This window comes from Procambarus clarkii, chromosome 23 (assembly GCF_040958095.1).
Source record: "Procambarus clarkii isolate CNS0578487 chromosome 23, FALCON_Pclarkii_2.0, whole genome shotgun sequence".
NCBI classification, from domain to species: Eukaryota; Metazoa; Arthropoda; class Malacostraca; order Decapoda; family Cambaridae; genus Procambarus; species Procambarus clarkii.
The window spans coordinates 23,188,619-23,212,735 of NC_091172.1; the positions used below are offsets into that span (position 1 = coordinate 23,188,619).

Genomic DNA, 24,117 nt, shown 5'->3' on the forward strand with positions numbered 1-24,117 from the left:
CCACACAGGAAAGATGTTGACCTGAGCACAGTAGTCCAGAGAAGAGCGAAAGAGTCTCCAGTCCCCGAGCTCCCCAAGTTGTCGTTGTTGCCGGGAAGAAAACCTAGCTGATCGTGCAGCTCCAAACAATACAGGTCTTCACCAGCCTTTGTTACTAGTTACTTTAATCATTTCTAAACATAGCTGATAACTAGTTCAATATTTAATAATCAACAAGATCAGAGTCTTAATGCTCTGCGAGAAACAAGATTCGTCTTACGTCTGGCAAGGAAGATAGGAACAAACACTCATCAGCAGTCCTATCAATTAATGTAAAGTAATTATTTAGAGCTCAATTTGACCTCTGGTTTCCAACTAAGGAACCCAGGGTTGTAACAGTTTTTCTTATTAAAAATGGTACCAGAAGTCTCTCTCAGACTGTTCCCCATTACTGGGTTACATCAGTCACAGGAGTTCTGTTTGGCCTACAGGTAAAAGAACTAGAACCCAGCCCTCCTTCACAGACACAGGTAGTGAGTGATATTCTGCTATTGCCCCAGGAAAGCATCCAGAATGTCAGCAACACTTTTCAGACAACTGCTGGGTTCACAGAAAATGAAGTATTGAAACTGCCAGACAACTCTGCAAATGATTAACATCAAACAATTGATTCATTGAAAACTGGCTCAAACTGGTTATTACTGTACTGATAGACACCACCAGGTGACACGGCCACAGCTGGCTCCCTTGGATAAGTTATTGAGCCGATGAACCAATGAATCAACAAACCTGGAAGGAAGCCACCGGGGCTCCAAAAGAAATAGGTACAGTAATTCATTAAATTCAGAGCTGGGTTTCAGGGAGAGTCCCTTGATGGCTCCCTGAAGTAAAATAACCATGAAGAAAGAAAACAAAACTTATAGAGGAGGATGAGAGGCAGTACAGTAGGTACCAAGACGAAGAGACCTCAGGCCTGGAAAACCTGACCAGAGCAACACAAAAGCAACTTGAACCAGGGATGTTAACCAAATACCAGGCTGCCAAATTTCCCCAAGTTCAAATATCAACCCAGAACGTGTTGGAGAAGTTCCCTTGGAACAAGGGGACCAAGGAAATAGGAACAATAGAACCAAGGAAATAACCAACAATGCATCAACCAAGCCAGAACCAGTGTGGCCCACAGTTAGCAGCTGAGTGCTGCCATCATATAACAAATGATCCCTCCCCACCAGATGGACAAGCTATGCATAAATTACTAAAGGATCCCTCCAAAAGTGAGTTGACTCATTCTTCACCAGAAAAGAAGGCTGCAGATTAACAAAAATGCCAACCAAGAGAAGAAAAAAAAAAAAAGTGAGAGCCAACAAAAATACTGCCTTGAGAAAGACACCTCTGGTCAAAGGGGAAACAGTGAATCTCGGACAGGAGTGAAATACCAAAACCAAGTCAAGAGACTTGGACAGCTCATGAAAAGCATGAACAGGCCAGAGGTGAAAACTCACAAGACAACTTGCGTAACGGTACTGACGATGAATCAACACTGAACAAGCAACAGTAGCTACCTTGAGGTTACCTTGAGGTGCTTCCGGGGCTTAGCGTCCTCGCGGCCCGGTCGTCGACCAGGCCTCCTGGTTGCCGGACTGATCAACCAGGCTGTTGGACGCGGCTGCTCGCAGCCTGACGTACGAGTCACAGCCTGGTTGATCAGGTATCCTTTGGAGGTGCTTATCCAGTTCTCTCTTGAACACTGTGAGGGGTCGGCCAGTTATGCCCCTTATGTGTAGTGGAAGCGTGTTGAACAGTCTCGGACCTCTGATGTTGATAGAGTTCTCTCTCAGAGAACTAGTTGCACCTCTGTTTTTCAACAGGGGTATTCTGCACATCCTGCCATGTCTTCTGGTCTCATGTGATGTTATTTCTGTGTGCAGGTTTGGGACCAGCCCCTCTAATATTTTCCACGTGTAAATTATTATGTACCTCTCCTGCCTGCGCTCAAGGGAGTACAATTTTAGGCTCTTTAGTCGGTCCCAATAGTTTAGATGTTTTATAGCCCTGCCAAATGCTGAATAAAAAGAGGTGACACTATGCTGGTCAAAAAACAACTACAGCAGAGTCCAAGTTCAAGTGCAGTGAAAAGCTCTACACCCTAGGTGTTCATGTAAGGAAAGAATCCCTTTTGGAAGAATGTGTTAGTACTCACCTAGTTGTGGTTGCAGAGGTTGAGCTTTGGCTCTTTGGTCCCACCTCTCAACTGTCAATCAACTGATGTACAGATTCCCAAGCCTACTGAGCTCTGTCATATCTACATTTGAAACTGTATGGAATCAGCCTCCACCACATTACTTCCTAGTGCATTCCATTTGTTAACTACTCTGACACTGAAAAAGTTCTTTCTAATGTCTCTGTGGATCATTTGGGTACTCAGCTTCCACCTATGTCCCCTTGTGCGTTTACCACCGGTGTTAAATAATCCATCCTTGTCTACCCTGTCAATTCCCCTGAGAATTTTGTATGTGGTGATCATGTCTCCCCTAGCTCTTCTGTCTTCCAGCGACGTGAGGTGCAGTTCATGTAGTCTGTCCTCATAACTCATGCCTCTTAGTTCTGGGACTAGCCACTAGGCTAGTCCCAGAACTAGTCCAGAACACTAGCCAATCGGCTAGTGGCAGATTGTTTACTCATTAACTGTGTAAGGAAAAGACATTTGGTATTCCCACCAGTGCATTGTCACTGTGTGCAACCCTTCCTCCGAATAGACAGTACGTTTTAATACTAAATGTAATAAGTACATTCCTGACTGTCTGCATAGTACATAAATACACTTAATTGTGCTGTTACATTTACCTTCCCTATATTCTCCTAATTTTCTGTTAATTCACTCAAAATTTTTAGGTTGAAGTTTTCGTGTTCAATTCTATATACACGAGTTTTAAATATAAAGAATACCTTTTTCAGTTTTATTAAACAATAGAGATTTTATACAAAATTTGAAAATATCCTGAGTTACTTTATAATTTATTGAAAGACTTTAGTTTTGTTTTATTAGTTTTATAAAATTGTAATATCAATATAACTATAGGTTAAGTACTAATTGTAATTAAGAAGCAATAAATGCTATTTACATGCTTGTCCTCCTACACTCCCAAGGTTAGGTTAGGTCATGGTTTTCTATACAGCTTTTCAGGTAAACTAATATTCACAATATTCTGGTGTGATGCTGGCGATTAAGTGTATTTATGTACTATGCCGATAGTCAGGATTGTACTTATTACATTTACTATTAAAACGTACTGTCTATTCGGAGGATGGGCTGCAGTGTGAGGATGCCCTCCCTCCAAAGAATATAAACCGATTCAATACAGGAAAATAAATAGTCTCAAGTATATTCAGTGATTGAAACTGTGTACAGTGTTAAATGTAGGAAACTGGCTTGGAACTCAATAAGACAGAAATAAATAAATTAGGTATACAGTTGTGAAAAGAAATATTATTGGAATGCAGATGGGTGGACAGAGAAGCGCGCCGGTGATTTGTTCACTTGGTGGGTGACAAGCAACTTGGGAGGACGACCAACGTTCTGTGGAACACACTGGTCTTCAATATTTATGATAAGTGCAAGGGCATTGTAGCAATAGTGGTGCTCTTTATTTATAATTAGGTGTAGGATACATACATATATTTAAGTTGTGCACATATCCCCAGTGGTTGGCTGGTTTTAAGTGTTTTGATTCCTGTTGTAATAAACACGTTAGGAGTGAATATTAGCTAGTGAATCAAGCACTACAACACTTAACATGTACTTTCAACCATCATTTGTTAAGTGTTGTTGCCTAACTTATGATTCCCTACATACTGCAAAAAGGTCCCCTAGGGGGCCATGGCCTCCAGTTTGAGAACCAGTGCTCTAAACCAATGAAGAGTCTACAGGTTACAAAGTCACATCAAGTTCTCATTAACTTCAGCTAAAATACTGCCACCTAAGGATTTCTAAGCTTATAATCAATTAACAACAATATGGTATGACATATGTTAAATTTGTAGTAGTTTGCTTACAATTTTCTCTAGATATTCAAATGTGGTAAAGACATTAAACAGGTTCTTACTACTACATTACTAAAAATATTTGTGTTACTCACCCTGTAGGCATAGGTATACTGGTATGCTATAAGCTGATTTCCACTGGATTCTTCATAAATGGTTGGCACAACTTTCATTACGTAGTCATGAGATTCCAAGGCTGAAAAAATAGAGGGTAAAAAATTAGACAAATGTTGACATCAAACACAACAGCACCAACAACTGTGAACTCTGTCAAAACTCCAACAAAACAAAGATTTTCATGATGCCTGAAGTCTTTAGTTTTGCTTAAACCAGTTATAAAGGATGTAACAAAAATCCATTTTCAAAGAAATCTGCAAAATGTTACATACAGATGTAACCAATCTTAGAATATGGATCGATGTGTGCATGAATGTAGAAGGAACACATTTTGAATATTTTATGTAAAATATCTTTACTTTTCGTTATGAGAATGGATTTGTAATAAAATGAGACACTGGTCCATCCATCATTGGTGGATGGGTAAATAAGACTGCTAGACACCAGCAGAACCAGTTCCATCACAATCCAGTCTGGGATAACATCTGCTAACACCAGCCTCAAAGATGGACTGCCTCCAGCCTGACTAGATGGCCCATAGTGTCATGATGCCAGGTCAATGACAAACTCCACCTTCAACTAGCACCTGACCCTGTAGTCTGCCCATATGCATTCTGCTTCCAGCTTGGCCAGACAGCCCAATATCTGTACCACAGATGCAGATGAAGCTGCAACATGGTATAACATCACGAGTAAATAAACATCAATAGTCCAGCAGTTACCCATGGCAGTACCCTTAACTTCATAAAACCAGGTGTACAAACACCTACAGTGATAGCAGACCATGCAACTCATTACATCAACACGTTATAACTTTCTATGTGAGGAGTACAACATTTTAGCAGTCAGGCCCTTGCCACATGCTAAACCTTAAACATATTGGGCTTTTAAAGGCTCTAAATGTTGCAGTGAATAGATGGAGGAGAGAGAAAACCAGCACCAAATGTAATGAAATACCAATTCCAGAGGAGCCCCAGTGCCTCCCTGAAGCTATCTTCCTGAGATTTCTTCAGACTAAAAGGCCACATCAATTGTCAATACAGTGCTTCCTCACTCTAACGAAACCTACTCTATCGATTCCCGGATGATCCGAACAAATTGAATTCGGTACGAAATGTTCAGTGGAACATACAAATGTTCGATTAAGTGAGGATTGTTCGTCCAAGCGATCACCGAGACAGAGCTGTCATAGTTGATGACAGCCACTGTCATCAACTATGATTCACCAAAGTGTAAACAGTTGTACAGAATTATATTTTGCTTACCCATTGTTCCCAGTGAGAAATGGTTGAAGGATGATAAACTGGTGTTACGGGAGGCAGGTGGTGTCAGATGTCAGGGGAGGCAGGTGGTGTCAGGGCATGAGAGAAAATAACGAAGCCTGGCATATGTATTTTTTTTTTTTTTTTTTTTTTTTTTTTTAAGAAAATTGGTGGGGCGGGACAGATGGAACGAATTCCGCACTGGAACGAATCGCCTTTGCCCCATGTACTGTAACCACTCGATTATCCGGGATACGAACATCCGGAAAACGCCCTTAAACGGCCAAAATCGTGACAAGATAAAGTTCTCAATATCTGGCCAAAATGGACATGGGAGCCGGATAAAAGCTGGTTTAGCTGGATAAAAAATCAGAGCCAGTTAACTTGCTGCCGATGTTACACTATCCAGACAGTCAGCCGGATAATCATTGAATTGTCCGGATATGAAAGCCATGGGGCGAGCCGTACTGTATTAATCCCGTCTGGCTGTGGCTGGCTGGCTCGAGACACATGGTGGAGGAGGGGGTGGGGTGGGGTGGGTGGTGTCGGGAGGGTGGGAGGGGAGCATCAGGAGGGACCACCTGGGTACAAGAATTATCATTAATTTTAGAACAATTCATCATAGCCAAAAACAAATGAAATACTAGTAATTATGTAATAACAAATATATAAATTTCCTAAAAACAATGTGCACAGGCTGAAGTTTCCTTAAAAAATAGTGTTTTTTCCTCCTACATAGGTCGCCAGGAGATAAACTATAGCTGCCCTATGTGGAACCGTCCAACACTGGTCAATCCATGTGCTCCCATCCCTCGTGTTATACCACAGTGCCGCGCCATTAGTGAAATATTTTTTTAAATAACTTTTTTATTTTCATAGTAAATATGAACATTTTTGGCCAAGACTGTCTGGTAGCAGCACGAATCGTTCTGGAGGTGTTAAGAGGAAGAAGGTTGTCCTAACAATTAAAGACAAGTTACTGTTATACCTCAACCAGTGAGGCTTCACAGGCAAGCCAAGCACCTTCAAGTGAGGCGTCACAGGCAAGCCAAATGCCTTCAACCAGTGAGGCTTCAGCAGCTGGCAGTCAAAATTAACTTTGCTTAATGAACTGTACAGTAATTTTAAGTGTTAATTTTAGTGTTGTGTTAGTATAGGTTACGTAAATTGTTAAGAATTCTTAACTTCAAGATGTGTGGCATCAATCAAGAAGATGAACACCAAGGTAAGTTGAGGTTTCTAGTTGAATATTTAATAATTATATGTGGCAAGGCAATTCAAATTATGTTGTTTGTAGTATAAAAATAGTTGGAAATGGTCACTTTTGGACTCGGAGGTGAAAAAGTACCATTATCCGGAACACGTGAATATCCGGCTGGGGGTCCTTCCCAAGTAGTCCAGATAATCGAGTGGAGACAGTAGTTTGTTCAAGTGAGGACACACTGTAATTCTGTTTTGGCCTACCAGGGACCAGAGCCAGAACTTGGGGCCCCCCCTCATAAGAGGTGCAGGGAACAGGTAAAAATTTGCCACCTCACTAAAATACAGCCTCCAGAAAGTCAGCACTAGCTTTTATAAAAATCTGGAGGGTTCACAGAAAATGAAGCCTTGAAAATCTCCAAACAACTACTGTAAACGAGTCACATAGAGCAAGGAATTTACTCATATGAGCTCAACTTGTTAGAGGTCATCTATTAGGTGGCCCAGCCCAGGCTCCCAGCCAGCTCCTCAAGGCCATTCTGGACCTGATGAACAAACCCATGACAAACCTGGAGGACAGGAGCCACCAGGGCTCCTCCAAAAATTGGCATGTCAAATACATCAACATCTGAGGTTACCTTATCATAGTAATCTCCACTTCATTCAAACCAACACCATCAACATCCATCACCACCTCTTCCATGTAAATAACTATGCTCCACCAACAATGATAATCAAGATAGCAAGTGGATCAGGACTTCTTGTATTGGTGAGTACAATCAAAATACAGTACAGGTGCTGTCGAATTTATGCTTGAACTTGTCTATTTTTCCCCCAGATTTAACCATTAAACTGCTCAGCATAAGGGGCATAATTTGAAAAATATTCAAATTACCTGTATGTAAAAATAATTTAAAAATGTTAAACAAATCTTGAACTTATTGGCTTCAGCATTTTGAAACTTATCAAAATATTTTCAGAAATTGATTTTAGATGAATATTTAGAAAAAAAACTTTTTGTTGATAAGGAGAACGGCTCCTATTAACTGGAACTGATGGATAGTGCAATAATAATGAGATGCAAGCACCTGTCCGAGGCACAAAAGAATAGTATTAGTAGTAAGAAGTGTCCACAAAGCGGATATGCAGCTGGTGCCTTTATAGCATTGGTGAGTAATACATAACAAAAATAATAACGAGTATGTTATTATGCTCAATTTTGTTACATATCATAAATACATTGCCCAATGTTATCATCAGTTACTTTGAATAATGTCCCCCAAAAAAGTTTTTTTAGGGGATTTTTTTTTTCCTCCTTTGTTTATTATTTGAATTTGTTGTAATCTTTACATCCTGGAGATTGCATACCTGTCCCTAACCTATGTCAAGACAGATATAAATTGGTCAACAAATAAATCAGTAACAACTCTCAAAACTTGGTACTTTGAATTTTTTTTTGCCAGATTTTTTCAGATTTCAAACTATTTTCTGTTTCTTTAGGTTGTTTTGATGATTAAGGACCAGATTAGGGTCTTTTTACTTATATAAAGTATACCCTAAATCATTATAATTATTATAATTATTCCTATTTTTTTTTTGGGGGGGGGGGTATTTTTCTTACAGTGGTACCTCGGAATGCGATTGTCCCTGTATGCGAGGTTTTCGGAAGGCGAGGTGTATTTACTCCAAAAATTTGTCTCAGAAGGCGAGGGTTACTTCGGGAGGCGAGTTTGGACGCGAGTTTGTTGATACGCGTACAGCCGACCTAGCGCGTTCGTCGCCCCTCCGCCCCTCAGTTTATTATTGTCTCGCGCTCAGTGACTACCCCCACATCAATTCTTCTCGCGGATTTTCAGTGTTTTGTTGGATTTTTGGTGATTTGTCTATACAATTTGTTATTATATATCTCACCATGGGTCCCAAGAAAGCCAGTGGTAAGGATAAAGGCCAGAAAGCTCATGTGAGGATGACAATAGAGGAGAAACAAGAGATCATTCGGAAGCATGAGAACGGTACACGTGTTGTTGAACTTTGTAGGCAGTACAACAAAGCCACATCAACAATATGCACTATACTTAAGAAGAAAAATAAGATTATGGGTGCTAAAGTGGCAAAAGGAGTAAGACATTAACGGCAACAAAGACCACAAATACTTGAAGAAGTGGAAAAGTTGTTATTAATTTGGATACACGACAAGGAGTTGAGGGGGTGATAGTGTTTCGGAGGCCATTATTTGTGAGAAAGCCAGGGTGTTGCACGAAGGACCTTCTAAAGAATACCCCTGCAACGAGTGATGCAGATAAGAAAGAGTTTAAGGCAAGCAGGGGCTGGTTTGAAAAATTTAGAAAGAGAAGTGGTATCTATAGTGTTACAAGGCATGGGGTTATGTGATGTGATTATGGAAGGGGACTCCCCTTCCAAACAGTAACTCCTCTCCTCCTCCCCCCCTCCTCACCATCTTCCATACGCCTACAGCACTCGACAGCAAGGTAAGTAATAACTGGAACACAGTTTTGTAGGTTTATTTAGATGAATTAGGTAAATTAGGTATAAAAATTTAGTTTGATGTGGGGTTTTTGGGGTAGTCAGGAACGGATTAATTCATTTCCCTTTATTTCTTATGGGGAAATTAACTTCGGAATGCGAGTTTTCGGAAGGCGAGGCGTCTCCAGGAACGGATTAAACTCTTATTCTGAGGTATGCCTGTACTTCATTTCAACACATTGACCTACAACTTTTACATATTCAAGTACGAATGTCAAACAATGTTTATTAAAACATACAAGTAAATTTATGAATTAGAACGGCCTTATTCATTGTCGATAACTTCAACTTCAATTACATCTATAACTTTAATTTCAACTTGCTTCAGTATCCAAAAATCTAGTTTCTGACCGATTCTCACCCTTTTTACATATAGTGTGCACAGCTGTCTGTTCTGAAATCCTATAGAATCACTGAAGCTGGTCCAGGGTTTCACATAGGTTTGAACCTCATTTTCTCATAGGTTCGAATCCTCATCACGGTTCCTGTGGATTTTCTCGTTGATATATAGAATCACGATACTGTGATTTCTGTGTATTGAAAGAGGGGCATCAGAGGTAGGATTACTGGATGAGTACAGTAATTAAACCAAATTAAACAGTACAGACCTAAATAAATAGTACAGTAATTAAACAAATAAACCTAAGTACAGGCTTTCTGTCTGACACCAGGGAAACCCCACATGTAATAAAAATGGCTGCTTTTCTTTTAAACATGAATTTCAAACAAGTACAGTACTGTATTTTGAACTGCAATAATAATATTCATTTCCCCATACAGTACCATTCTTTATTAACACATTCTGTCCTTCCTTCCCCCATTTGCTTTTACTGTTCTTGTAATATTTACTCCATTCCACTCTTCATTACAGTATCATTCACTTTATCTTTCTTTTACATAAACACAACACATTGTACTTTCCTTCCTTCCTTAAAACTTTTGGTATTTCCAGCTTCATCTGTTCTTGATTTATTCATCTCATATTACATAGTCATAAGTACCTGTCTTTTGTTTTCTATAACCCGAGCAGGTGCAGTCCTATATACAAGACTTTTTTTTTTATCTTACAAGGAATTTTTTTGCGGGAAACATAGGTTGCAAATGCAAATCTCAAACCCTTACAAGGCAGAGACATGGGTTGACTGCACAACACTGTGGTGGATGGGAGGGACACCACATCCGTATGACAATTTAGAAAAAGTAAATGTAACACTCACCATTTCCATCAATCTTTGCACGTCCATACAAGGGATTGAAGGTTCCAGGAATATTTGGGTCGTCAATCTTGCTCCCAAAGCGCACTTCATGAATCACATGTGCAAAGTCTGTGTTCTCCGGCTGTGTATCTGCTGAATGTGTTGACACATGGAAGTTTCCTGCAAGTTAAATGTAAGTACATATAGTGGTACTTCACAAATCTAGACCTCCCTATAACGGATCCATCCAAACAATGGTACTGTACTGTATATATTCAGCTGCTGGATATACCCCCTTGCAAATAAAAAAAAAATCAGAAAAATAGTAGTTTCCATAGGGGTTTCCTGTAAAATCCAAATCATTGGGCAAAGTAATTTCCTGTAAATTATATTTTTTACTAAATATTTTATATTTTAGTATGTTTTTGTCATCAGAGTTAAGGTCAGTGAAAGTGCCAGAAATATTATTCTGAATTTGATTATGAAACCATACAACTTAAAAAAAATTATTAGAATGAGTTCAAGATATTTAATAAAATCTTAAGTTTAAGGGAGTTCTTGGCATGGGAAGTTGATGGATCTGAAGGAACAAATTCACAAGGGCCGTGATGAGGGTTTGAACCTACGTCCGGGATGATCCCAGATGCTCCTTGATTGACTGTGCCACGACATGGTTGTGTTTATCGCCCTTACAGAGTAAGGGCGAAGAGGTAGAACATTTGGTTGACAAGAGCTCGGGTGCACGGGGGAAATATGTGAAACCAGCTTTGTGCTTCAGAGAAGCTGCGGGAGCCGTCGTGAGGGCAAATAGTTTGAACCCTCATCACGGCCCATGTGGATTTGTTCGTTTGATGTATCTATTGTGATTTCTGAGTGTATTGATGGATCTGGTTCATCGGTGTCATGGTCCTTCCACTGAAGTAGAAGGTGAAGTAGAAGCCCCAACGACCCAAGGACTGAAGAGAACCCCCGCTGCTCAGACAATAAACCACCGGAGAGCAGTCCAAATGGAGCTGGATCGTGGAACCCCAAGCGACCTGAATCCTTCAAAATGACAGCCAAACCACCGCAAACTCCTGCACCGTGCTGTGATCCCGACAGAAGAACAAAGTCCACCGCCCCTGGCTGGCCTGGTGAGCACTGATCACAAAACCCCAGCTGAGAGACAAGGCACCTGTGAACACGTAAAGCGAGGGCTCGGGTAGTTGCCAAAGCACTGAACCCTGAAAAAACCCGAAGAGGAAGATGGTGACGCAGCAACCGACACAGGGCCCATGGAGGCCAAATCCAGCAATCGTGAGAGAGAGAAAAAGTTCGGCCCCAAAGGAACCATAACAGATGCCGAAGCCAGACCCAACCCGGCAAAGTTCAGACTTCTGCACAACTGCTTGAGCAACCGCTGAGTGACCCGGGACCCTTCCACCAGAAACAGCTGAAGGCGGGACTGCAGCAACGCCTTCAGAGGGAGAGACATGGAAGCGGTCCGTGAGTCCCACACAAGGCCCCAGCCAGGTCTGAAAGTCCCAAACAATCTATACCTATAATAGGTTAAGTAATAATTGTAATTACGAAGCAATAAGATGCTTATCTTAACGTACTAAGAAAGTTAGGTAAGGTCGGTGTTTTCTATGAAGCTTTTCAAGGTAAACTAGTATGTTAAGTATGTCACATATGCATGTATTTAATAAGTCAATATTGACTATACGAAAGAGCGAGAACGGGTTGGATGTTCGTATATTCATAGCCAAAAACCACGAACCAGGCCTGGCTGAAAGAGACACCAGACCGTAGAAACTCGCCTGCAGAACGTAGGCACGAACGTGTCAACACAACGTAGCCAAGATGATGTGGGAGCACCCCCAGTGGAAGAAAGCAAAGTCGCACAAGCAGGAGAAGAGTAGGGAAGAGGTGAAGGAGGAGCCCTACACCCATACGCAGGGAAAACCTAGCATTCTTCCCATAGCGGCAATCCAGAACACCCCAAGTAGCTACAGGGCACAGACTGGAGAATTGAGAGGAGCGAGAGGCGAAGCACCCGAGAGAAAAGGACGCAGAACACCAGCACACGTGCACACCGCCCACATCATAGCAAACTACCATGGCCCATACGCAGGCAGGGATGCCAGATGTGGGTTGCGAGAAGTAGCGAGCTGATGAAAGAAAATCATGAAATTGACTAGAAAACTAGACAATATAGTGTTGTTTACAATTGAATCCCTTTTCAGAGTACATAGGTCAGCTGTTAACAGGAAACAAAAAGAGCAGTAAGTAGAGAAACATACATAACATAGCCCTTCTGTGGCTACAAGTAGCCCAATCGGGCTACAAGGAGCCCAATCTGGCAACCATGTGCAGCGCAGGATAGAGCATGGAGAGAAGATACAATCATGAAAGAACTAAACAGGACCGGAAACCGAGAAGAAGAACGGAGAAGGACCAACAAGCCCTAGAAAGGATCGGAGAGGAGCCACACTGGAAGACTACAGACGTTCTAATAATACGGGAAGAAGCAAAAACCTTCCCGAACCTTCGAGCACACACAGAAGCAAGCGTAAAGCACAAAGCCACAGCAGGCTCAGTCGAACCAGAGACCAAAAATCATGCAGAAACCCCAAGAAGAGGGGAACATGACGGTGAAGGTCTGTCCCAAGAAGAAGGGTGGAACCGATGGATCAAAGGGACAAGGAACCAAACACTGGGAGGGGCCGACTCCCAACAACATGTATGTAGAGGAATGGGGGGGGGAAGAAAAACCCCACTCCTCGTAGCCACAAGCCCTGCCCAGAGGGTAGAAAAACCCAGGCGGGGTCCAACGGGACCTGAGGTCCTCCAAGTCAGCCCCTCACCAGCCCCGGGAATCCACAAGGCAGGTCCTGGGGCAGAGCTGTCCCCCCTAAGCTCCACACACACCAGAAAAGCCGGGGCAGCCGGACAAGTACTAAAGAAGGGAGCCCACTGGCAGACTCATACAACACGGCTGGAGGAACAGGTTCGAATACCCCCGTCGCTACCCCGGAAGGGGAAGTCCGAGACAGCCAGAGTTTCAAGACCACCGAAGCCCCGTCCCAACTCCAAACCTACAGACGGTAAAGATCCGGATGCAAAGAGGAAGGGGGTGACCATAACGGGAAAAAACTATGGGGCGCGGAAGGAAACAAAACTGAAGCAACCAACATCCCCAAGCCCCGTTACACCAACGAAAACGGGGCAGCCTTGGGGCTTCCAGGGAACAAACAACCTAGCGCGTTGTCACCAGCGAAATGCAACGTGTAACGCCCGTGCTGCCTGTACTCGCATAAGACTGGGTAACCGAGTCACAAACAAGCAACAAAACTCGTAGGACTCCGGGCCGAAGGTGCCACCGACCTCAAAGGCAACAGATGGAGGCAAAGACAGTGCGAGTCACCCTGTGCCAAGGGGACAGAGCAACTCTCGAACTCGCACAAAGTGAGGTGGGGGGGGAATCCGGGGTCACATCCACTGAACCCCGCGTTCCCGTGGGTATTCCCAGGGCCCTGAGATGGAATCATGCTCAGGGAAGCCCAGGCAGGGTATTGCTAACCGGCGGCCAAGCCTACCAAACAACCTACTAAGAACTAAACCCCAGGGACGTGTACACTCATGGGGACCTAGCAGGGAAAACCACCAGAAGAAGGAAGAGTACTTAGTACACAGGGGGCAAGAACCAAGGCAGACCCCCCTCCCACCAGGCAGACAAACAAAAAGAAAAAGAAAACCCTGCAAGAGGACAGCGTACCCAAGCGGAACAGAGCCAGCCGCTATGATTGGTGAAAACAAGCTACGCAGTACCCTTCACCCCTACCAGCGCAAAACTGCCCTTCATCCTAAGGCGAACAAGGGAGACAGAACACCCTGGCACACAATGGGCAGCCGAAAACCAAGCAGTAAACGGCCTAGCAAAGGCAGAACCCAAGGAACTTGGGGAGGTAACCCCAAGCCCTAAGGGCAGTACTTACAGGGTATCTAGGAAAGGAAACCCTAGGTGCATGCAGCCCGAGTACTGGGGAATCACTCCCAGCTCGCGCACCACCTAGACGACAGTCACCACACTAGGTACAGTGCTGAAACAATCACCGGAGCCAGAGCACACGACCATTGCCCATAGCATCAGCTTCAGAACTGAAGGGTGGATAGCCAGGCGGGGGTCTGGGGCTCCCACTTCCCCCTCCCGGGGAGGGGGGGAGCTGCGCAGACAGCGGCGCGGCAACGTGTGACGTCATGCTTGTTTCTTTTTGGGGAGTTCTATCCACTTGTTTGGCTTTTGGTAGCAATTTTCAACAGAATAGGGATTTGTTTTGGGATGCTTACCTTTCTGGGTGCCTGACCAGGTCTATGGCAGACATAGAATGTTTTCAACCACATGGGGGTTTCTATAGGCCATTGCTCCCCATGCCTCTCTGAGGGGACCAGGTTCTGGCTCGTGGTCCCCGGTAGGCCCACAGAACTCCATACACATGACTGATGCCAAAGTCTGACACTAGCATATCAGCCTGGATAAGCTCCGGGGAGCCGAAGGGGCTCCTCCCAGAAAATACTATAAATATAGATACTAAATAAAGAATCCACAAACCTGGCACTTTATTTATGAGGAAATTTGCCTCAAAAACACAACCCTCTTCTCCAATGGGATTTTTTACAGTGTTCTCCACAAAGCCAACTTCATGTCGACCAAGATCATCCTGGATATCCAAACCAACATCTGTAAAATAAAGCACCAAATTAAACAGTACAACCTCAACAAAAATGGACCACAAAACAGAAGAGAAAAAATTTGTTCTATGAACAATTTTTCAAAGGCTGAAATATGGAGTCAAATTTTATGAAATTTTCAACATGGGAAAGGAGGGATACACAGTCTGCACCGTTAACCATTGCATTTCACAAGGTTACATAGTGCATACATTGTGTGTATGCACAAAAAAAAATAAGAAATTCAAAACAAGGTAGTGACACCTCTGCTTACGAATGCCCCTATTTACGAACTTTTCGGGTTACAAGCCCAATTTCTTTTGAAATTTTGAATCGGGTTACGAACTATGCCTCGGGAAATGAGTTTGTTGATATACATATGGCCAACCCAGCGCATGGTGGCACAGCGATCGCGCCTCAGTTTACCAGTGCCTCTCGCCTAGTAACAATCGTGCCTGAATTCTTTGTAAAGAATTAGTTTTTTTTTTGGATTTTTGGCTATTTGAACATAAAATTTGTTACTATGTATCTTGCCATGGGTCCCCAGAAAGCCAGTGTTAAGGTTCAAGCCAAGAAAACACATGAGAATAACCATATAGGAAAAACAGGAGATCATTGATGGTGGAGTTGGTGGAGGAACACAGCAAACAACTAACCACCAAGAACTAGCCTTTCACAATGAGCAGCAACAAGAGGCAGCTAAGGAAATGTCTTCAGGGGAGGCGGCGGCAGTAGAGAATGTCCCTTCCTCAACAATTAGGAAGTGGTATAGGCTGTGGGAAGAAATGCAAACGTGTTGAAATGACTCACCCAGAGCAAGCTGTAGTAGGCCGTTGCATTGACCTCTTTAATGACAATGTGATGCCTTACTACTGTACAGATAAGTGTTACAACGAAGGGAAAAAAACTCCTCTATGGATAGTTTTAGTGAGAAAATCAAGTAGCGAGTCACAAGCAGGTCCTAGTGGTATGCCTGCAAAACGTAGGAGAGTACCCCAGAAAAGTCCTCACTGCCTGATGTTATAATGGAAGGGGACTTCCCTTCCAAACACTAACACTTCTCCTCCTCCCCCTCCTCACCGTCTTCCACTCGCCAGCAAGAGTCATTAGTAAAGGTAAGTAATAACTTGTACATACTTTAGTACTGAAGATCTGGGTGAATTAGGTATAAAATTTACTTCGAAGTAAATGTTTTGGAGAGTCTGGAATGGATTAATTCAATTTCCATTATATCTTCTTCACCACAGTCTGTGGTGTAGTGGTAAGGCACTCTCCTGGTGTTCCACGAGCGCTTTGTCATGGGTTCGTACCCTATAGTTGGTACTATTTCCAGCTCACACTTGACAAACAATGTGGACTTAGTTAATAAGCTATCCACACTGAATTTAAATTTTGATTTTAAACTAATAAGTTTCGATGTGACCTCTTTATTCACTAAAGTTCCTGTTGATGATCTGTTAGAATTTCTACGCGAGGAACTGCCTAAATATAATTTGAGCTTGCAGACCAATAAAGTATTGGAACTTATCAAATTTTGTATAAAAGACAATTATTTTAGTTTTAATGGAAAATTTTTCAAACAAACATTTGGTATGGCGATGGGCAATCCCCTTTCCCCAGTTTTAAGCAATTTGTATATGGAATTCTTCGAAACAAAAATCTTATCCAGGATTATCCCGGCTAATGTAGTTTGGTTTAGGTATGTTGATATTTTGTGCTTATGGCCGTGCGACAAAGACCAGATAGTTTTTCTTAATGAACTCAATTCTTTGGTACCTTCGCAGTCCAAAGGCAGTACCTTCAAACCAAAGGCAGTCAAGCATTCACAGTTGTGGTAGCAACCAGTTAGACACAGTCGCAACCAATCACAGTTAGTAAAGAATACAAGTTTAATGTCAGCCACTCAGGCAGTCTGCCTCCCAGGTCATCAGCTGGTAGGAAGGAAGCCATCCGTATTAATACTGCTCAGACATGGCTGGGAAGGATACAGCTGGGAGGGTCCAGTGTGGGGGACGGAGGTTGTGGAAGGGACCTGTGTGGGGATGGAGGTTGCAGGGAGGGACCTGTGTAATAACCCAAGTGTAGCTACAGGATAGGGAATGGAGGGTGTGGGGATGGGGGGGATGATTGTGGAGGAGCGACCTCTATGGAATGTGTGGAGGGAGATGGAAGGGCTTGGGAAGGGACAAGGTGTGATCAGCTCCTGTGTTAGTCCTAGTCGGATACTTTAGTCCTATTCGGATATTTCTGCTAACCACTCACCCACTATAGCCACCCATCTCACACTACCCACTGCTACCTGCCTACCCACTCTGCTGCCCATCCTGCTACTCACCTGTCCACCCACTGTCTCCTGACCGCCCTGCTACTGACCTACTCTGCACTCACCCACCCATCCACTTACTCTACCCTCTGCCCTGCCACCAGCCTGCCCCTACTGCCACCTGCTTTCTATGCAGGGGCTTTCTATTGCTGCTGCATAGCAGTGGAACTGCCCCTTCCTCTCACATATGTCATCACACAAAGTCCACCTCTATGACAGCCAAGATGATACATTTGACCTGCCACACGCTCCACCACCCTGTACCACCCAGTGCCTGGTACGGCTCGCCGGCAGGCAGAGTGCCTCTGCAAACAAGCAGTTAGCCTGTTCTACCAAGCAGTTTGCCGACTACCTAGCAGTTATACAGCCTCTACCCAGATGTGGTGCAGCCACTAACTGCCAGCCACTTCTTACTGCTCACGTTGACAAGACGTGATATCACCAGCAGGGGTATAAATAGAGCCCTGCAACCCATGGAAGCCAGTCTTTCTCTGGTACTCTTCGGGTCATCACTGCTGATTTCACCTGCCGTCTGCTACCAGCCTACATAGTATCGGATGCTATGGTGGTATGGTAGATGTCTTCAGCTCACCAGTATAATATTGTATTATACTGTATTTATATTTTTATTTGCTTGTTTTGTTTGTTCTGTTAGAATAGCCAAGAGTTTGCAGGAACAATTTTCTGTTACATTAATTATAGTAAAGTTTATTATTTGTTCATCTGTTTGTTTCATCCTGCCACTTACACACTGCAAGGGCCAAAGCAGCATTTTATTTTATGTGATTGAGACCCACACTACACCGGCCCAGTATTGCTGCGCTACTGCATCACGTCACAATATTCTTTAGAGGGAAACTGGGCACAGTTACTAAAGTAAATATATTTAACTAAAAATTACTTACAATCACATTTAAGACGAGGTAATGAGATTTTGATATACACTGGGATTCTGTCTGTCGATTCACCGGGGTTATCTACATAGAACTCTGACACTCTGGAAAAAAAAAGGTACAGTATGTTGATTAAACTAACCTCTGTAAATTTAAAAAAAGATATATAATAAAAAAATACAGCAGTTTGCTAGGAAATGACACTTTCATACAATCACAAAAACAAAATAAAATAAATTAAACAGGATTCAACAAAACCTTGAGAAGACAAACTGTACTCACAATTCTCCTGAGAGGAAGTGGAGGAGCTCTGAAGTAAACAGAATCAGCATGAACGTGATGCATGTTACACTAATGACAGCCCCAGTTATGGTCGGCTGGGTCAAGTCTTTGGGCACTTTGCGATATATGTCAAGTCTGGAAAAAAATAAAATCGGATACATTTATATATATACAGTAATACTGACTGAAAGATTGTGTTACAGTATTTACTATGACATGCACTATAACAATGTGCATGTATGAATGCACACATACATGTGTGCACAATTACACACAACTTGTGTACACAACTTTAGAAACTTGTGAAAGGAATCGTTCACAACCTTGTATACCACTTGTGCCAGATCAATCCTGGAGTATGCAGCTCCATCCTGGAATCCATACTTAGTTGAACACAACACAAAGTTAGAGAAGATTCAGAGGTACGCCACCAGACAAGTCCCAGAACTGAGAGGTAAGAGCTACGAGGAAAGGCTACAGGAGCTAAACCTTATGTCCCGGGAAACAGAAGAGTAAGGGGAGACATGATAATCGCCTACAAAATTTTTAGGGGAATTGACAGGGTGGACGAAGACAAACTATTTAGCATGGGTGGAACACGAATAAGGGGACACAGGTGGAAACTTAATACCCAAATGAGCCACACACACATTAGGAAGAATTTTTTCAGTGTCAGTAGTTAACAAATGGAATGCATTAGGCAGTGATGTGGTGGAGGCAGACTCCATGCAAAGTTTCAAATGCAGATTTGACAAAGCCTAACACATTGCAATTATGTAATTACACATGCTAAATGAATCTACACATATAATAGCCACTTTAGTTGCCTGCAAGAATGTATAACTAGACTTTTAATCATGGATGATTCAACCATGGAAAGATAAACTGGAAGAATGGAAAACCAAATGGAAGTACAGTATAGATACATGGAGAGCTAAACTATTGGATGTGGCAGAAATTTTGAGCCAACATGTCAAGGGACCCACAAGAATGAAAGGCAATGATAAGCCAGTTAGTCTTGACCTGATATTCACCTTATATGAGTACTGTATAGATAAATTTGACATAAGGGAAGTCAAATTAGAAGCCCCATGGAAACGAGTGACCACAGCATACTGACATCTGAGTATCTGGTGAAGTAGGGATAACCTCTCCAAGGAAGGGACCAGAAAAGAAAAGGTTGGCCTACTGGAGGAAATTACGTACGACCAGTTACAAAAAGTACTGTCATTTCTGTATGACTAGTTCAAATTCAAATGTTTATTCAGGTAAAAAAGTACATAGAAGAGTTACAATGTTGGATTTATAGATAGAGCTAGTACAAAGAAAACCTAAAGCCACTAATACTCACAGCATTTCGGGAAAGGTGTGGAGAAAAAAACACATTAAAACTTGATACTAATTGCGATTAAAGTATAAATTGTGTTTGGGAAAAAGGGGGGGGGGGAGAACATAGCAGAAATCAGCAATTATACAAGTTGGTCAACAAACAGTATTGTTTGAAAATAGCAAGACATGGGTTGACATTTAGGGGGTGAGGTAGGTTACATGGAGTTTATTAGGTGGTACAGTACTTAGTTTTTTCTCTTAAACTGGTTGAGAGAGGTACAGCCTGACATGATTGGGAAGGTCATTCCACATTCTGGGTCCTTTGATTTGTAGAGCATTTCTAGCTTGGTTAAGGTGCACTCTTGGAATATCAAATAGGTATTTGTTTCTGGTGTGGTGCCCATGAGTTCTGTCACAACCTTCTAGGAAGTGTTTAAGGTCAGGATTAGCATTACTGTTCAGCGTTTTAAATATATAAGAGTACACATGAGAGGATGTGCAGTGACTCAATATCTAACATATTCAAAGAGTCAAGTAAGGGTACCGAGTACTGTCTGGGGCCAGAGTTTGATATTGTTCTAATAGCAGATTTGTGTTGAGTAATTAAAGGCAGTAGATGATTTTGGGTAGTAGAACCCCAAGCACAAATATCATAATTGAGATAAGGATAGATGAGGGAGTAATAGAGCGTCACCAGGGCAGGGCGAGGTACATAATATCTGATCTTGGAAAAATCTCAAGTTGTGTAGACATCCGTTAATTCTGAGCAAATATATGTTTATTATATCACCACAACGTGCCCACTGAATATAACCAAATAAAGACACTCAAAACAGAATTCACAATTTATTTACTATACTTCCACTGACCTTCTGACATCAAAACTGAAGAACACCATCCTGACGTCTGTCTGTCACCTCACAGCTGTGTTTACGTCTGCCACGACAGCACGCTGCCGGGTCGGGCTGCGTCCCGTATCATCCAAGATGTCTTCTTTATATTAACACATTAATCACTTAAATAGTGACAATTTTATTAGCGTTAGATAAACATCATGCACCTACTATGACTTTTCCTCAAATACTATTGATTAAAATTCCAAGAATGTATTTGGTTTTGACTTTTTCAATTCATATGTTAGGCATCTATTTATATACCGTTCAGTGACCATCTTTGTCACGTCGCTTTTCCATTGGTTGAACGGATTTTGACTTACACTGAATAACCATATGCGCAAAATGCCCCAAATTATTCCACCTACATCAAAATGTTTGGATAACTACTACTCTATACACTTCTATCAACACTAAAAATAATTATTCTATAAGTATTTCATCAGCATTACCTATACACATCTACGTTATTCTGGTTTATGAACAATTTTTTCAAATGCATTTGATCTGTCAACTGCTATATTTCCGCAGAATTTAAACTGCTATCAGCATTATGAGCGGGTTTTCCGATGCTTGTTAGGAAATAAAATGATAAAAATATTCTGATAGTGTTAAATAAGCCAGAATTACACAGTTAATTGTGCATAGACGATATGCCTCCGTTATTACTGTTAAGTGCACCACTTATAATTTTGGGATGAACTATCTAACCCCGTATACTTTATTTACGTTCTACTATGTTCGGTTGCATGTGTCCCTACTTACGTAGAATATGTATACAAGTATAGTTATTAAGGTTACTTAACAGGTATCACTGCACATGCACACCATAGGTTGCAACTCGCAGTTGCTAACTTTTAGCAACTGTAGATACAACAATTCCATGCAACTTGCAGTTGCAAATGTTTTATTATTAATATGAAATTTAATAAAACGTTATATTGCCTGTTGTGTTTAGTTTCACACAACGCACAAAATTACACAGTATCATACAGCTAAGTGAACTAGTGTATTGCACGGTACACCAAATAAATTTAAAGCTTATCAGTGCTCAGGCTTGGGTACAAATATTACTGAGAATATGGAACAGGTGTTAATGATAATGACACCAAGTATAAACTATGTGGTATATGTTAAGATCTCACACCCTCACCCATTATGTTCTTGATTGTCCGTTGATTAATGTCTATAGAAACACTGAGATAAGGACTGTTCCTGGACAAACAGCCTGGATGTGTCACAAAGGAATGATTGAGGATATTCTGGAGAGACATAGGAATTTTGTACCAAGATTGTAACCTTTTGTTGAATTGTCTGAATGTTACTTCTGGGGCATGTCTACTGCAAATGGTGTGTGTACCTGGTCATACAAGTATTTGTGTGTACGTCTGGTAACATACTGCATGAGTAAAGGAAGAAGTGCATATATTTATCACTCAGATTGTCCCATAATATGTTGATTGCTTGTTATGTGTTTATATATATATATATATATATATATATATATATATATATATATATATATATATATATATATATATATATATATATATTTATATATATAACTGAAAACTCCATACCCCAGAAATGACTCGAACCCATACTGCCAGGAGCACTATGCAACTGGTGTACAGGAGACCTTAACTACTCAACCATCAGTGACCATACAAGGGTTAAGTAAACACGTCTCTGATCCACACATATATATTCTACAACTATACAAATCCAAGGAGAGTATGAGAGAGCATCCTCGAGGTTCTCTGCTTGTTCATCTCTCACTGGTCGGTTGCCTTTCCTCTTCCGTTTTCTCTCGACTCCGCCGATGAAGATTGATGAAGATTAAGCCACCCAAAAGGTGACACGGGCATGAATAGCCCGTAAGTGGTGGCCCTTTTGAGCCATTACCAGTATCAAGAGCTGATACTGGAGATCAGTGGAGGTGGGAATGCACCCTGCATGACGGGAGATGTCTCCCGCGTGAATGTGAGTCCCTTAGAATCACATGGCTAGCACAGAGAACGTCCGAATCCGTGAAGGGCAAATCTGCGACATTGCCCTCCGAAGCCGTTCCATGAAGATTGACGTGTCCATCAGCTCATTGTATGGTGTTGGATGATCAGATCACCAGGAAGGCGGAGATCGGAACCATACACAAGGCTGAGAACCCACTGCCCTCTTTAGTTGCCGAACAGATGTCGAGGAATACCAAAGGATGGTTGTTGATCCATGAAGTCGGGTCTGGTTGTGCCCTTAGAGCCGCCTTCAGTTGGCGGTGAAACCGTTCAACTATCCCGTTAGCCTGAGGATGGTAGGCCACAGTTTGGTTGTGTTTGGCACCAAGAAACCGCATGAGTTCCCTCCACAAGTGTGATTCAAATTGTCGATCCTGGTCTGTGACAATCATTGCAGGGGCTCCAAAACGGAAGACCCACCCATGAAGGAAAGCCCGAACTACAGACTCAGCTGTCATTTCCGCCATAGGAACTGCCTCATGCCATTTGGAGAAGCGGTCGACACACATGAGTAGGTACGAGCATCCTCTAGATCGAGGAAATAGACCGACGATATCCACATGCACTACTTCAAATCTGGCCGATGGTAATTGAAAGTTTTGAAGAGGCGTCTGTGTGTGTCGATGTATCTTGGATTGCTGACACTGGAGACAGTTGCGCGCCCAATTTCGAACATCCGTGTTAATTCCTGGCCATACCATCTGTTTGGTCAGGAGACGTAGTGCAGCTCGGATGCCATGATGAGCCAAGGAATGGAGAGCCGTGAAGATCCTCCGCCGAAGGGTCTTTGGAATATATGGCCGTAGAACGCCAATGAGAGACGTGTCACATGTGATAGTATCCTCGGAATTAGGCACAGGTACGTCGACGAGCCGAAGTGCTGAGGAAGAAGTGCGCAATTGTAGGAGTTCCTGGTCATGTTGCTGGTCTCTACTAATTTCTGCGTAGTCTATGTGGGTCGTCTCGGGAAAAGTGCACACAAGCCAGGTCGAGAGAGGGCATCGGCGACATTCTCAATCCTTTTCACGTGCCTGATGTCAGTCGTAAACTGGGATAAATAGCTCAAATGTAGAGTGACTCGCGGCGTGTGGGAATCTCCCTTTGCTGCCAGGGCAGCAGCCAGTGGTTTGTGGTCGGTGAGGACGTGAAAGTCACGTCCCTCGAGAAAATGCCTGAAGTGTTGAATGACTGCATATATAGCAAGGAGTTCCCTGTCAAATGTGCTGTATTTTGTCTCTGCCGGCGTTAAGCTTGCTGAAAAGAAAGCAATAGATCGCCAGGCATCGTCGATAAATTGATAGAGTACCTCTCCTATAGCAGTGTTGGAGGCATCCGT

At 42.4% G+C, this 24,117-nt stretch overlaps 1 protein-coding gene across 1 annotated transcript; it reads right to left on the reverse strand.

Moving 5' to 3' along the window:
- Positions 1-3,360: 3,360 nt before the first annotated feature.
- On the reverse strand, positions 3,361-20,901 carry LOC138367884 (endoplasmic reticulum-Golgi intermediate compartment protein 1-like). The gene is made up of 6 exons (XM_069329982.1): positions 20,746-20,901; positions 18,548-18,682; positions 18,278-18,369; positions 14,931-15,059; positions 10,361-10,519; positions 3,361-4,216 (listed from the first exon to the last, which is right to left on the reverse strand). Exons 1-6 carry the CDS (start codon positions 20,772-20,774, stop codon positions 4,041-4,043), a joined length of 720 nt encoding a protein of 239 aa, XP_069186083.1. The 5' UTR covers positions 20,775-20,901; the 3' UTR covers positions 3,361-4,040.
- Between the last annotated feature and the right edge of the window lie 3,216 nt (positions 20,902-24,117).

Coding starts and splice junctions, on each gene's coding strand:
- LOC138367884 (XM_069329982.1), bottom strand. CDS start 20,774: ATGGTGTTCTTCAGTTTTGATGTCAGAAG. Junction 18,683..20,745: donor TTCAGTTTTGATGTCAGAAG/GTCAGTGGAAGT, acceptor ATTTTTTTCCAG/ACTTGACATATATCGCAAAG. Junction 18,370..18,547: donor CACTTCCTCTCAGGAGAATT/GTGAGTACAGTT, acceptor TTTTTTTTCCAG/AGTGTCAGAGTTCTATGTAG.